This window comes from Arachis stenosperma, chromosome 3 (assembly GCF_014773155.1).
Source record: "Arachis stenosperma cultivar V10309 chromosome 3, arast.V10309.gnm1.PFL2, whole genome shotgun sequence".
Lineage (NCBI taxonomy): Eukaryota > Viridiplantae > Streptophyta > Magnoliopsida > Fabales > Fabaceae > Arachis > Arachis stenosperma.
In genome coordinates this window covers 4,670,419-4,687,254 of record NC_080379.1, presented here as the reverse complement: position 1 = coordinate 4,687,254, position 16,836 = coordinate 4,670,419, and the positions used below count along the sequence as shown (strand labels likewise).

The following is a 16,836-nucleotide window of genomic DNA, read 5'->3' as shown; positions in this document are numbered from 1 at the left end:
CGGGGCGGGTTCTTGGGCGGGGCGGGGCGGGGTCGGGTTTAGGTTAAACCCGCCCCTACCCGCCCCGGTATATATAATAGATATATAAATATATATTTTTAATATATAATATATGTAATATATATAAAATAATTAGTAAAATGATTAATAATATTGTATCATATTTAAATTTTTACTTTAATTTAAGTTATGAATGTAAATAATGGTTATATAATTTTTGAAATTTTATTTTATTTTTTGGATTTAATAATTATTGGGGCGGGTAGGGGCGGGACGGGTACCCGCAGGGGCGGGTTAGGGTTTAACATTTTACTACCCGCGGGTAGAAGAGGGGCGGGTTCGATGCGGGTTTTTGTTGAGCGGGGCGGGGTCGGGTAGAGCAAAAACCCGCCCCTACCCGCCCCGTTGCCACCCCTAACCATAAGAGGAGACCTCGAGACGGCGGTCGCCTGTGACAACGCCAGCCTTTCCCTCAGAAAGAAGTCCAAGGAAGCATCTGGCGTATTCCTAGCCGACCTTGACGCCAGAGTTGAGGACAAGCCGAGGCCGGAACCAGAAGGGGACCTGGAGAAATTTAGCATCAGTGACGAAGGGAAAAAGTTCACTTTCGTTAACAAGAACCTCCCACATGAGCTGAAGGAACCTCTGATTGAAATGATAAGAGCTAACAGGGATTTGTTCGCATGGACACCAGCCGACATGCCGGGCATAGATCCACAAATCATCTCACACCACCTAGCCGTCAAGCCGGAAGCGCGCCTAGTGGCTCAACGGAGGAGGAAAATGTCGGCGGAAAGAGCAGAGGAGGCAGCCAAACAAACGGCCGGCCTCCTAGAAGCAGGCTTCATACGAGAAGTGGACTACTCGACGTGGCTCTCAAATGTGGTACTGGTGAAAAAGCACAACGGCAGGTGGAGAATGTGCGTGGACTACTCTGACCTTAACAAAGCATGCCCCAAAGATTGCTTCCCCCTTCCCAATATAGATGCACTCGTCGACGCTGCGGCGGGGTACCGATATCTGAGTTTCATGGACGCCTACTCCGGTTACAATCAGATACCGATGCACCGACCAGACGAAGACAAAACGGCGTTCATAACGCCAGGCGGAACTTTCTGCTATAAGGTAATGCCATTCGGCTTAAAAAATGCAGGGGCGACATATCAAAGGCTGATGAACAGGATATTCCACGACCTCATAGGAAAAACGGTTGAAGTCTACGTGGACGACATCCTGGCAAAAACAACACGACCTGACGACCTCCTAACCGACCTGGCAAGTGTATTTGCGTCCCTCCGTCAACACGGTATGAGGCTGAACCCCCTCAAGTGCGCCTTCGCCATGGAAGCCGGCAAGTTCCTGGGATTCATGATAACCCAGAGAGGGGTAGAAGCTAACCCGGAGAAATGCCAGGCAATACTGCAGATGAAGAGCCCGGGCTGCATCAAGGACGTTCAGAGGTTGGCAGGACGATTGACATCGCTTTCCCGGTTTCTCGGGGCTTCGGCGACAAAGGCCCTGCCATTTTTCAACCTCATGAAGAAAGGGATGGCGTTTGAATGGACACCCGCATGTGAAGAAGCCTTTCAGCACTTCAAGGAAATCCTGGCGGCACCTCCCGTTCTCGGGAAGCCAAAGGACGGGGAACCACTATACCTATACCTCGCTATAACAAGCGAAGCCCTGGCCGCAGTTCTGGTACGGGAGGACGGAAAAGCTCAACAGCCAGTCTATTTCATAAGCAGGGCCCTGCAAGGGGCAGAATTAAGATATAGCAAGTTGGAAAAGCTAGCCTTGGCACTCCTAACTTCCTCGAGAAGGTTAAAACAATACTTCTAAAGTCACCAAGTGGTCGTCAGAACGGACCAGGGGATCAGGCAAGTTCTCCAAAAACCTGACCTAGCGGGAAGAATGATGACTTGGTCCATCGAACTCTCTCAATATGACATACGGTACGAGCCCCGGCAAGCCATCAAGGCGCAGGCCATGGCGGATTTCTTGGTTGAAGTAACGGGAGATCCAAGCGAAGACATGGGCACACGGTGGAAGCTCCATGTGGACGGAGCCTCCAACCAGACCTTCGGAGGTGCCGGGATCATCCTGGAAAGCCCGATTGGGGTTATGTACGAACAGTCGGTTAGATTCGAATTTCCCATCTCAAACAACCAAGCAGAATACGAAGCCCTCATAGGAGGCTTGACCCTAGCGGCGGAAGTTGGCGCAAGAAGACTGGAAATGTGCAGCGATTCCCAAGTCGTCACTTCCCAAGTAAACGGCAGCTACCAAGCCAAGGACCCCCTGTTGCAAAAGTACTTGGAAAAGGTTAAAAGCTTGAGCCAAAAGTTCGAAGAAGTCACGGTCCAGCATGTACCCAGAGAAAGGAACACACGGGCAGACCTCCTATCAAAATTGGCCAGCACGAAGCCAGGGGAGGGGAACCGGTCTCTAATCCAAGGCATGACAAGGGAACCAGCAATTGCACTACACATAACAACCCTAAGGTCTTCATGGCTAGATCCCATCACCAACTTCCTAGAACACGGCCAAGTCCCTGGTGATGAAAAAAATGCGGCAAAACTAAGAAGAGAAGCGGCAAAGTACGCCGTCATCCAAGGACAGCTGTTCAGAAAAGGGCTCAGCCAACCCCTCCTGAAGTGCCTACACCCCGACCAGACGGACTATGTCCTCAAGAAAGTCCATGAGGGCTGCTGCGGACACCACATCGGAGGCAAAGCCCTAGCAAGGAAGTTAATCCGAGCCGGGTACTACTGGCCGTCGATGATGGCAGACTCCAAAGAATTTGTCAAAAAATGCATAAAGTGCCAACAGAACGCCAACTTCGCCAAGGCGCCGGCCTCCGAGTTAAGCTTGCTAACGACCTCCCGGCCGTTCGCTCAGTGGGGAGTCGGCCTCTTAGGGCCCTTCCCAGTCGGCCCTGGGCAGGTCAAATATCTCATAGTAGCGATTGATTACTATACCAAATGGATAGAAGCCGAACCACTGGCTAGCATATCCGCGGCCAATTGCAGAAAATTCATGTGGAGGCAGGTGATAACAAGATTCGGGATACCAGAAGTCGTCATCTCGGACAATGGCACGCAGTTTACCGACAAGAAATTCACAGAGTTTCTCAGCGGCCTGGGTATAAGGCAAAGGTTCTCTTCGGTAGAACACCCTCAGACGAACGGACAAGTGGAGTCCGCCAACAAGGTTATCCTCTCAGGGTTGAAAAAGAGGTTGGACAATAAGAAGGGTGCTTGGGCCGACGAGCTAGCGTCGGTCCTCTGGTCTTACCGAACAACCGAGCAGTCCTCCACCAAGGAAACTCCTTTCCGGTTAACGTACGGGGTGGACGCGGTAATACCCGTAGAAATCGGAGAACCAAGCCCACGACTTCTTTTGAAAGGGGTAGAGGAAGCCGTAGAAAAGGACCTGATAGAGGAAGCCCGAGAAATGGCCCACTTGACAGAAACGGCGCTAAAACAAAGAGTGGCGCTCCGCTACAACACCAAAGTGCTCAAGAGGGAATTCGAGCCAAACGACCTCGTCTTGAGGCGAAATGATATCGGCCTGCCGACCCCCGGAGAAGGCAAGCTGGCGGCCAACTGGGAAGGCCCGTATAGAGTCAAGAAAGTGATGGGAAAAGGAGCATTCAAACTAGAAAGACTCGACGGCAAGGAAGTCCCGAGAACTTGGAATGCGGACAACCTAAGAAGATTCTACTCCTAGAGGAAGGGCCGGCGCGCCGACCAGGCTAGCTAAGTAGTCATTTTGCTCATTTATCTTTTGAAATTCTCATAGCGATTTACATGTCCTTTATACGACTGCCGAATAAGACATACTTGTGCAAATTCTCCATTCTTTTATCTCCGTTTTTCAGATAAATCGTCTTGTCATGACTCACGACAACGCCTAAACCGGGACTGATCACCCCGGGAGGTCATCAACCACCGTTATAACAAATAACTACGCGAGAGCCCACGGGCCGCCGGTATAAACAACTATAAACCAAAAACGGTTACTAGAAGCGATAACCCAATCGGACAAGTAAGAAAAACTTTATCGCGACAACACGAGCAAGCGACTAAAAAGTCATTGTTCACGAGCCAAAATTAAAACGGCTAAGACTAAATTATTCATAGGCCAAAACGGCTAAAATCAAGTGTTTACAAGCCAAAACAAAATGGCTAAACAAGAAACAACGAAACAAAGAGTTCATTTCTTGGGAGCATCGACAACTTGGCCATCCTTAATAATCTTGAAAACACCAATTGCCGACGTGTCGAACTCAGGGGCAACAATTTTAAGTTGAGCCTTCAAGGCTTCCTCAGTACCCAAAATCGCGCCTTTACCCTGTTTGACGACGTCTTTGTACTTAGCCTTCCACGTTGCCAGTTCGGCCTCTACGGCCTGCTTCTCCTTCTCGACCTCGGCCGCACGCTTCTGCGCCTCACCAACCTGTTTCTCCAATGCCATCTCACGCTCGACCAACCGTTCAACGGTCGCGTCCGATTCTTTTTGCTTTTTCTCAGCGGTTGTGGCCTTCTGTTCGGCGGCAGTAGCTTTCTGCTCGGCAGCAGTGACCTTCTTCTCAGCGGCATCTAATTTCTCTGAAGACTGAGTCAGCTGCTCCCGAAGAGTTTCAACTTCACTCTTCAACTCATTATTGGCCTTCCCACTGGCCTCCAACCTCCTGCGGAGGGACTCCATCCCGGACAGCTCAAACTCGGCCTTCCGGGCTATTACAGCGCCCCGCAGGAGTGTTCGGTACATCCACCTCGCCTGCCCGGCAAGGGATGACTCGTGGAAGTACTCTTCAGTGCCAGGGATCAATTGGGTATCTATGAAGTTGCTCGCGTCAAAATTCCTCTCCATGACGGTGAGGACCCCTTCAGGGCTTGACGACGCCGTAGAGACTTTCTTCCTCTTTCTCTTCAGGCTGGAGACTTCTACCACCTCCTCCTCATCATCCGGAGTGGGCACCGAACCCCCAATCCCGGTCACCTCACGGATAGGGGAAACGTGGACCGCCTTGCCACCTTCTACCGTGGCGCCCTGAGCCGAGGTTCCGATCCCATCGTTTGCGGCCCTCTGCTCGGGAGCATCCTGGCCCTCCGGAGGAGCATCAGGTCCCTCGGGGGTAGGCTGCTTGTCACCCTCTTCGTCATCACCACCGGCAAGAAAGGTTTGAAACAAGTCGGCAAGGCCCGTCACCGACGCAGACATATCCACTGCAGGAAAACAAAGAAAGTCGGTTAGTCGCCACACAATATCAATAAAAGGAAAAAAGACAAAGGGCAAAGTGAAAAGCTCCTCACAAATATAATTACGGCCGGACTCCCTGTCACCCATGAGGAGATGGGGATTTACCGGGTTCCTCCCAAAAACTGCGTTTAGCACCTCGGCAATCTGCTTATCTACAGCCGACATGCTTTTATAATTTACCTTAATAAAACTATTGGACCCTGCCCCGAAGCTCCAATAAGTCGGGATGAGCCGTACCCCCTCCAAAGACAGCCAAAAGGGGTGACGACCTTTGGCAGGGCGGACCTTAAAATACTTGTCCTTAAACCCATGGTAGGAATCTTCAAACAAACCGAAGATCTTCCGACCCTGGGCAGCACGGAAGGACATGAACCCTTTTTTATGTTTTCCCTCCTTGGAAGGGTTTGTGAGGGTAAAGAAGAAGAGAAAGACATCCACGGACACCGGCAGTTCGAGATATTCACAGACCATCTCGAAACAGCGGATCGAAGCCCAACTGTTCGGATGCAACTGCGACGGTGACACGGAAATTCGGTTTAAGAGCGCCATTTGAAAGGCTGAGAAAGGAATGCGAACTCCGACTTGAGTGAACATGGATTTGTAGAACCAAATCCAGTCGGCGACCTGGCGGGGTTGGAAGTTGATTTCGTACAATCGCTCGTGAGGAGCCGGGACGAAAACGTCGTAATTGGCCTCCTCGTCGGTCCCGCCGCACAAATACCCGGCTTGTCGGAACTCGGTGAGCTCCTCCTCGCCCATTTGATTGGGTGAATCCCTTACATCAGAGACGACCCAAGCATACTGGTCGTACGCCGCAGGGTTGACGGATGCCCGGGAGACCGTGCGAGCCATACCTACATGGGGGTACCATCCAGTTAGTCTAAGAGATCGGTTGCTCAGGCCGAACACAAACATCACCCTCACGACTTCTCGACTAACGCTAGACAAGACTGAATGGCTAAAAGAACGAGAAAAAGCCTACCCTGGAATGGTACTTTCCCCCCTAACACATCTACTCGCAACTAAAAGGCTACGCAGTAACATCAAAAAACCAAATAACAAGCATACAGAAATAATGCATAAAAGGGAGGTTGATTAGAAAATTACCTGAATTGATGAAAAGGAGATGGAGTTGCAAGTCTGGGAAAATGCAGGATAGATGAACGAAGGCACCACAATAAATGCTCTGAAATCTCGCCACAGGGAAGAAAAAGAAGAGAAATGGGAAGTAGCACAAAACCAACTGTTTAAAAACTGCTCCCCCAAAGCGCGAAAACACCTGGGGGCAGAATAGTCTTTTCAAACGGGGTTTTTTCACCCCATCATGAGCATTCAATGCTCGGCACGAGAAACGGAGCGACGAAACGGTTGCCTACGCAAACCAAAGGACACGCGCGTTGAGAGCGCCTCCTCCCCACGAGCGGCCGACCAGACGACATGCGAAACTACACGCCATTGGTAGCTCCCATGACCACCATTGGCGCGTGGGGGCACTGTTATGGCCCGGCCCAAGGTCCACACGGGTCGACCTGGCCCAAGTTCTACCCGACCCGGATGCCTGCACTCCGACCGACCCGGACACGCGTCCTGTACGGCTCACACACGGCCGCATGGCAGCGTCCTTAGAGAATTGGGCCTGACCTCACGTGGGGCCCATTACTGACATGTATAAAAGGGGAAGATTGGCTCTTCCCCCGAGGTACGTCACATTCTCTCACTTATCACTCTGTCCGCCTGCACATTACTGACTTGAGCGTCGGAGTGTCTTTGCAGGTGGCACCCCCCTCAGCATCTCTCCAAGACAAGTGCTCGGCTATCCGGTAACCCTCCTACAGTGTGACCCAGATTAAGACGTCCTCACCCCTTCACTTATCCACCCGATCTGTCAGGAACCCGACAACGAACACATTTTAATACATTAAATACCTCAAAAATTCTTTTAAAAAATATTACTAAAAATTTGTCCATTGACAATTAAAAATAATTGTTTCGAATTATCTTAGATGTATATTTAAGAGACTACCGAATTGCTCAAAAACATTATTTTAGATTTATAAATTATAATATAAATAAATCAAACCAAGTGCACAATAACGGAAATTAATTTAGTTATAGAGGGGTTGTTGGTGCTGGACAGTGATATAGAGGGGAGAAGAGCTTTACATGCGTATGGTGTCAGTTCATAAACAAATCGAACCCAGGAATTTGCCATAAACAAATCGGACTCAAGGACTTGCCAGAAGTAAATCGGACCGAGGGATTTGTAGTAACCATGCGGACCAAATTTTTCTTAACAAACAAAACGGACCATGCGATTACCTTTAAGGATTATAAAAATAAACTATCCGCATGTACAAGTCGCAGGATCCGATTTCCTTGTCTCCTCTCCATGCAAAACGGACCCTCCGATTTGCTCAGGGAAAGCTGAAAGAGGAAATCGTTGGGTCCGATTTTTCATCAACAACTCTGACCAAAAAAATTGTCCCACATATTGGTCTAACTTCCTTTTATCCCATAACTCAGCACAACACACCCACCACTTCCATAACCAAATTAATCGGCCTTATTCAAAACAAATACTACAAACTGGAAGCCTTGTACGGACTTTGTTTCATGTTTGAGAAAAAAAAAAGAAACTTTCTTCTATTATATATATATAGGGATAAGTATTGTTTTTATTCTTGAATATCAGAATCAAAACATTTTATTTCGTATTAAAATCGTCTTTTTTAATAAAATTTTTAATTTTATCACTAAATTATTTTTATTTAAATAAAAAATTATAAATTTTTTAAAAAATAAAAAGAAAAAACACGTTAGATGGGAAAGAAAAAAGGGTACGCAAAAATGGGAAAGGGAAAAGAGAAAAAGGCAAAGGAAGAGGAGGAAGGGGGAAGGGAAAAGGGAAGAAGGGAGGAAAGACGGAAGCGACGGCAACACGGTAACCACTCACCACCACCGTCGTCTCCATCGTCGCGGGTTCCCTCTTTCTGTCTCTCTCTCTTCGGCGGCGCACGACGACCTCCACCTCGTGGCGGGACAAGCATTCCTCACCACGGCGGCGACTCCTCTCTCTTGGTTACTGGCTCGCGTCCTTTCTCTCTCCCTCCCCTGAGTGCGACAGGATGGCGACGACGACGCGTGTGACGGCGGCGACTTCTCCCCCTTGGTTGCTGGCTTGCCGTCACCCCTTCTTTCTCTTCTTTTTTTTTTCTACTTGAGCTTCTGCTTCTACTTCTTCAACTTTGCTTCTGTCTTCTGCTTCTTTGGCTTCTGCTTCTTCTACTTCTGTTTTTGCTTCTAATTCTAATTTTGATTTGTTATTTTTTTATTTTATTGTTGTTGTGTGTTGATTTTGTTATTGAATTTGATGTTGTTTAATCTGATTTGGTGTTGTTCTTGAATCTCATTTGGTGTATTTGGTGGTGGTAAAGATGCTGATGATGGTGGTAAAAGTGCTGCGAGTGATGGAGAATATTTTTGTCCATAAAAAATTAAAAGGATGATTTTAATACGAAATAAAACGTTTTGGATAATTTTAAATAAAAAATTATATATAAAATATATATTAATTAACATGTAAATTAGATAATCAAACTTGTAATAAATGAAATAATTAATTTTTTATGAAATAATAAATGCATATTTTTTTATATGCAATGGCTGATTAGTAACTAATTTTCTATGTATAAAGAGTATGATTGATTATTAATATGTATACTGCGTTAAAAATTTTAAAAAATATATTTTTATTGGTAATATCTTTTTAAAGAATTTTTAAAACACTTGTTCACAATGTATTTTGTTTAAAATAAAGAGTCTTTTAACACTTTGCCTCTTTTCTAGAACAAACATCTATAAATAATTAATTAAATATAGAGAAAGAAAACGGAAACATTTTAACAGAAATTTACTGTGTAATGTGGAGGAAATGAATGAATGAATGGAAAAGGAAAGCACTTATTAAAGTTGTGGGGATGGGAAGTAGAATATGGTATTGAATGGGACCTGCAAGAATAATGATTTGCATTCATCAGATGCTAATTAATAAGTTCGTGTGATTATTTATGTTCAGACATCATTTCTGTGGTCAAAATTCAAAACACAAATAAATAAGGCCATCACCAATTCGTCATCAATATCATCATCCCCCCATTTCTAACGTGTCACCATTCTTGAATGTGAATGCCATGGTCAACGGTCAACTTTGCTGCCCTACCTTAACCGTTGTTCATACCAACTCCAATTGGCTCAATTTCATCACTATTTAATTATTTGACTGGTAGATTACTATTACTAATATCATTTAGGACACATCCAGCTTCAATAATATATTCAGGATTTAATTTGGACAAATTTAATCAATTTATGTGAATCTAGTGATCAGTTTATTCGTTTACTTGAGTAAATATTAAAAGTTCAATTTTTTTATTGTGCATCGCAACAATTTATATTAAAACATATTTTTAAAATATAATAATAATTTTTTTAATATTTTAATATATTTAATATATTGAAAGAGTAAAAAAAACAATTTTTTATAATTTTTTTATAATATACTTAACCTATATTTTTAGGACACAAATTAACAAAACTCATATATTAGTTAACTATAATTTGTGGAATAATTTACTTTGTATTCCAGACTGAATTTTTTTTTATAATTATCAAACAATTGTATCATTCTTTTATTTTCAATTAGTGGTATTAAACAAGTCATCTTAACTCATTTAGATTTGTTAATAAAATGTTATACATAAATTATGGTAAAATAATTTAATAAATGTAAATGAAAATTGTTTAAGACCAAATTGAATGGATGAATATGTTTATAATAAAAGATTATGAACTAATTTACTTTTTTCCATTTCTTTTTTATAAAACGATTTTGTTAGGAATTAATTTTCTTTTAACCAACAATAGAGAAAAGATAGAGATGATTAAAAGTTAATGAGAGAGAAGGAGAAATATTAAGAAATTATTAGATAAGAAAATTAATTCCCACTGTTTTTCCATTTACTTAGAGGAATTTAAAATTTTCAAAATATTTATTCTAAACTATTTAATGAAGGGTTGCTAATTAATAACACCTAAATGGGTGAAATTTATAACAGTAATGCTGGTAGTTATCAGAATTTATTATTTTTTTTATCGTTATTTAACTATTAATTTAATTTTTTTAATATAATTTTTTTAGTTTAATAATTCTATAACATATTTTATCTTATACGATACTTTTAAATATTAATAACTAACTAGTAACTAAAAATAATAAATGATGACAACTAGTATTTTTTATCTGCAAATTCCTCTCTCTTAAATTAGTTAATTTTACAAACTACTTTATTTACTTGAATGTAATCAAGACAAAAAATTTTGAAATTTTGATATTTAAATTAAATCAATTAAATTACATAATATATATACTTCAAACACTTAGTTTCTAAGAATGTCATATACCATTTGAATTTAAAGTGACATTTTCGAGTACTCTTTTCATTTTTTATTCTATTTTATAAAAATAAATTGAACAAAGTGAAGAAATAGATAAAATAAAAAAACTATAATTTAATCATTTTAAATTAAAGTAATAAAATTTCATATCATAAAGTTACAAATTTAATAATGAATATGATTAAAGACCCCAAATTAACTAATGAGAAATAATATTAGCATTATTTGTTATGATATAAAAAATAAAATTTTTTTTCGATATTTATTAATCATGTTTATTACTAAAAATAAAAAATATATGTAATTATTTTTATATTAAATTTTTAGTTAAAAATTATTAAATAATTTAATATATATAATTATTATCTAATAATTTTTAACTATTAATTTTACATAAATATAATTATATATAAGTCTGTACAAAAAATATATAAATAATACATGTAATATTTCTTATAAAAAAAAACAAAGGAAGGAAGGAAGGAGGTAGTGGTGGTGGCATTAAGAAATCCCATTTGACAAATTGTAAACACAAATACAAACAGCTTACACAGCTCAGCAGCCTCCCTCTCCAGTTTCTGCTTTGTTGTCAGATACAAAGTCAAGCCGCTCAATACACATATTTCATTCATATTTCTTTCTGTCTTGTGTCCCTCCCTCCCTCACTCCCTCCCTCCACCACCCACCATTCTTTCATTCTTTCATTAACTCCTTCTACAACTTCTCTTTCTCTTTCTCCACCCCACAATTTCAAAATTAAAAATCTAACCTTTTTTTATATTCACTGCTGACTCCCAAATCCAGATCCGTCTTGACATACCCACCTTCATTTCTCATCAAATTTTCAATCTTTTTCAGAATCCCAAACCGCCCACGATGAATTCCGATGGCACCATCACCACCGGCGGCGGCGGCGGAGACGTTCAGATCCACCAAACTCGGATTCTACCGGATTTTCTCCAGAGCGTGAATCTCAAGTACGTGAAACTTGGATACCACTACCTAATCACTCACCTCTTAACCCTCTGCTTGATTCCTCTCATGTCAATCATTATAATCCAAGCATCTCAGATGAACCCTAACGACCTTCACCACTTATGGCTCCACCTTCAGTACAATCTCGTCAGCGTCATAATCTGCTCCGCGATCCTCGTTTTTGGATCCACCGTTTACATCATGACAAGGCCAAGATCCATTTACCTCGTTGATTATTCGTGTTACAAGCCACCTTCTAATCTCAGCGTCAAGTTCACTCAGTTCATGGAACATTCTAAGCTCACCGGTGATTTCTCTGACGATTCTCTTGATTTCCAGAGGAAGATTCTAGAACGTTCTGGTCTTGGTGAGGAGACTTATGTACCCGAAGCCATGCATCATATCCCTCCAACTCCTTCCATGGCTGCTGCAAGAGAAGAAGCTGAGAATGTTATGTTTGGTGCTTTGGATAATCTCTTTGCTAATACAAAGATTAAGCCTAAGGATATTGGTGTTCTTGTTGTGAATTGCAGTTTGTTTAACCCAACTCCTTCACTTTCTGCAATGATTGTGAACAAGTACAAGCTTAGGGGTAACATTAGAAGCTTCAATTTGGGTGGTATGGGTTGTAGTGCAGGAGTTATAGCCATTGATCTTGCTAAGGACATGCTTCAAGTTCATAGGAACACTTATGCTGTTGTTGTTAGCACTGAGAACATTACTCAGAATTGGTACTTTGGGAACAAGAAATCTATGCTGATCCCAAATTGTTTGTTCCGTGTTGGTGGTTCTGCTGTTTTGTTGTCCAACAAAGGCTCTGATAAGAGAAGAGCAAAGTACAAGCTTGTTCATGTTGTGAGGACTCATAAGGGAGCTGATGATAAAGCTTTCAGGTGTGTGTATCAAGAACAAGATGATGATGGCAAAACTGGTGTTTCTCTCTCAAAGGATCTTATGGCTATTGCTGGTGGGGCTTTGAAGACTAACATCACAACTTTGGGGCCTCTTGTTCTTCCAATAAGTGAACAGCTTCTGTTCTTTGCTACTTTGGTTGTTAAGAAGCTTCTGAATGCAAAAGTGAAGCCTTATATACCTGATTTCAAGCTTGCATTTGATCATTTCTGCATTCATGCTGGTGGGAGAGCTGTGATTGATGAGCTTGAGAAGAATCTTCAGCTTCTGCCTATGCATGTTGAGGCTTCTAGAATGACACTTCACAGATTTGGGAACACTTCTTCAAGCTCTATTTGGTATGAGCTGGCATACACTGAAGCCAAGGGAAGAATGAGGAAGGGGAATAGGGTGTGGCAGATTGCATTTGGAAGTGGATTTAAGTGTAACAGTGCAGTGTGGCAGGCACTTAGGCATGTCAAGCCTTCACCTAAGTCTCCTTGGGAAGATTGCATTCATAGGTATCCAGTGCAGGTTGTTACATAGCTTTAATTTCTGCTACCCTCTCTGGTACACATAGCATAAGCCAATAATCAATCCTATTCAAGGATAATAGACAATGTCTCAGTTGTTCAATCATCACTTTAGAAGCCTATTTTTGTTGTTATTTTTAATTATTCTCTTGCTTCTGTTTTAGTTACTTAATCCTTAAATTAATATTTATGGTTCTCATGTTAAAGAGTAGTGTTTTATTTTTACATGCTGGTTACAACTTTTGTGGGACTTGGTTTCTAAAAAGGGATACTTTTAGTACATAAAAGCTGTACATTTTGCAGATAACAAGGAAAAAGATTTTCCACATGAACAGTACTGCCAATTCATAGAGGGTGGCATCAAAATCTCTTTTTTCCAATTAAGCTGAGCATTGTCAAAAGTGCAAGTGATAGTAACAAAGAAAGTAACAGATTTTACTCAGATAGATCATAGATGCATTCTAGTCTCTAGATACTGTATGCAACAGCACATGGCCAGCCTTTGCAAACCATTCCTCCCTTTCTTTCTCTTTCCAACTTTTTTTGTTTATTTTGACATTTTTGTATTTTATTTTATTAGAATAAGTGAAATTATTTTGTTATTATCAAATTATATTTCTCTTTAGACAACAAAAAGTATATATATATATAGATTTTTCACATTACAATGTGCTCTGGCCCTACAATTGTTGGTCTATGCCAGGCTGGTTTTACTGAGTCATCTTCAATTCATACTTCTGACACACAGATTTCAGCCGGGTTAACCGAAACTGGTTGATTAACCGGTGGTCCGGTCCCCTAGACTCAAAATTGATTCAAGAAGTGATAAAATCAATGAAAAATCAATAAATTAGTCAGCTTTTTAATTTAAAAATATTTTAGAAATTAAATTTTTAAAAGATATTTTTTAAAAATATATTTTATATATAAATATATTATTTTATTATATTCAAATATTCAATTTCAATTAAAATCTTAATTAAATATTTAAATTTTTTAATATTAAATTTAGCCGGTTCAGTAACCGATTTAATTTTTAAAACTTTGGTTCAAGTTGTAAATCCCTTTCTACATGACTAAACCCAATTTCATCCTGTCACCAAAAAAAACTCAATTTCATCATAGTTTAAAAAAAAGGATAGGTAAAATTTTGGATTTTTTTATTATAAATTAAAAAATTATTATTTTTTTAATAAAATTTTTGGAATATGTCTTTTTGTTTAGGATGGGTTTTTCATAACTCTCAGCGCACTTCTATAATTTTATAGAGTTCACTGCACCGAAAATTTCACTCTGAGTTTTTCATAAATACTGGCTGAGAACGAGAACGAAATTCAAATTCCTAAGCCACTATCATCGTCTCCAAGCGTACATAAGGTAGTGACCGAGACAGAGATGGTGAGATTGAGACTCAATATCATGTTTGTTGGTTCAAACACCGAGACAGAGAAGGTGAGATTGAGACTCAATATCATGTTTGTTGGTTCAAATACTGGTATTAAAATTTCTGTCTCTGTCCCAAAATTTCCATCGTTTAACAGAGACTGGGAGACTGAGACTCGATATCATGTTTGTTGGTTTAAAGGTACTAAAATTTCTATTTCTGTCCCAAAAATTTCAGTGTATTTCAGTACTTCCAAAAAATAGGGACATAGGGACTAAAATTTTTAAAGATGGAAATTGAAACTTTAATAATATTTTATACCTAAAATACCTTCCTTTCAATTAATTAATCCAATTTTATCCTTTATACAAATTAAATTAAAATTTTATTTTTGTTTTAATTTCAGTCTTCCACTTTGTACCAAACTAAATACTGAGATATATTTCAATCTCAGTCTCTCTAAATAAGCCGTATTTAACAACAGTGTATTAGAAATGGTGCTCTCCAACATCTTAATTTTAAAAAAAATTTAATTTGGTTTAATTTGGGAGTTAAATGCTGGACAGACAACAAACATGCCTTTTTTAACATTGTCGACGACAATGGTAACTATTATCATCGTCTTCAGAAGAATAGCATGTCAATAAACCATATTTATCAAGGATTATTTTTTATTATAAATAAAAAAATTATTTCTAAAAAATACAACTTATTACTATGTACTCTTATGTACTCCTATGTACTCTAGTAATTGTCATTATTAGTTGTAAAATTTACAAGTTTGAGTGAGCTAGTTATTTATAATGAACTCTATTAATATTATAGAATTTAGAATGAGACGAATTTTTTTAAATTTAAAAAAAAAAACGTATACTGATATTTAATGTTAAAATATTTTTTTTTTAAATTTATTATAAAAAAAATAAAAAAATAAAAGTGCACCATATGTAATTGTTCATTTATTAAAAATAATACCGCAAATAATAATTAAAAATAGTAGATAACTTAATATGTGTTTTATTTATTCATTTAATTTATATTATAATAAAATACATATAATATTAAATCCTAAAAATTATAAATTTCATGCATAACCATAGTTAATTAGTGATAAATAGAGAGATGAGTATATTGAATTAGAGGGGGTGTATAACTATTACATCCATTAATTGTCCTCGTGAGAGGTGGCAGATTATATGACCTTCATTATCGAACAGCTAATCATAACACGTAACATAATCTGTTGTGGTCTTAATAAGCAAATGAGTAAGATTGAAACTACTAAATTATCCTTTCAATTGTCGTTATACATGTAAATTGTCTAGTGTAAAAATGATGTCTTTCACGTATTTTACATTGTAATCATAAAAGATATTCGACGTTCGTTTTGATCACTAGTAGTTCAGGTTTGTATTAAAGAAAAAAGAATTTAGTCTGCAAATCGAAATACAAAGTACATTGACAGCTTAGAGTAATCTCATATAGTGTTATAGTATCCAGCGTTAGAATCTTTTAAATATTAATTTATTTTTATGTACTCTTATGTATTTTTATGTACTCTGAAAATAACGATAATAGTTCTCATTATCTATTATAAAGTTTAAGAATTTAAGTCAGCTAATTATTTATAAAAAATTTAAAGTAAAATTTGTCGGTGTTATGGCCAACTCTATTAATATTATAGTATTTAAAGTTAAAATATTTTTTTCGAAATTTTTTTTAATTTATTATAAAAAAAATCCCAAATTTTCTTTAGAGTTCGAAAAGGATAAATTTATTATTTATTAAATAAATTTGTCTTTTTATCATTTTTTATTGGATAAGCTTAGTTTTTCACCATTTTAAAAAGTGGATATATTAAACTTTTATGTACATGTATAATAAAGAATGTGTGAAATTATTAATGAAAATTTTCTTCAAATAACCAAAAAAACAAATAAAAAATACTATGTATGTGTATATAAAAAATTAGTCAATAAATAATTATAATCATCAATTTTTTATGTATATATATTATTTTTAATTTATTTTTAATATATATTTTATATTTCTGATCAATTTTTGATGTACACATATCATAGTTAAAAACAAATTTATCAATTTAAATAATGACGGATAAATTTATTGAATATGTTCTAGTTAAGAACTAAATTGAAGCATATTCTACCTCGTTTTCACTTGAACATTTAATTTTAGCCTAATTTCAATATAAAAATATTTAGTAATTAAAAGATATTAATAAAAAATTATCAAATTTTGTTGTTTTTTTATTTAATATATTTTATAATAAATAAATATTAAAATAAAATAATTTAAATTGTTGATTTTTTTTCT

General features: G+C 38.6%; 1 protein-coding gene across 1 annotated transcript; it reads left to right on the top strand.

The window, feature by feature from the left end:
* Nucleotides 1-11,249: 11,249 nt before the first annotated feature.
* On the top strand, nt 11,250-13,324 carry LOC130968345 (3-ketoacyl-CoA synthase 4-like). Its single transcript, XM_057893561.1, has one exon. It carries the CDS (start codon nt 11,596-11,598, stop codon nt 13,129-13,131), a length of 1,536 nt encoding a protein of 511 aa, XP_057749544.1. The 5' UTR covers nt 11,250-11,595; the 3' UTR covers nt 13,132-13,324.
* The last annotated feature ends 3,512 nt before the right edge of the window (nt 13,325-16,836 follow it).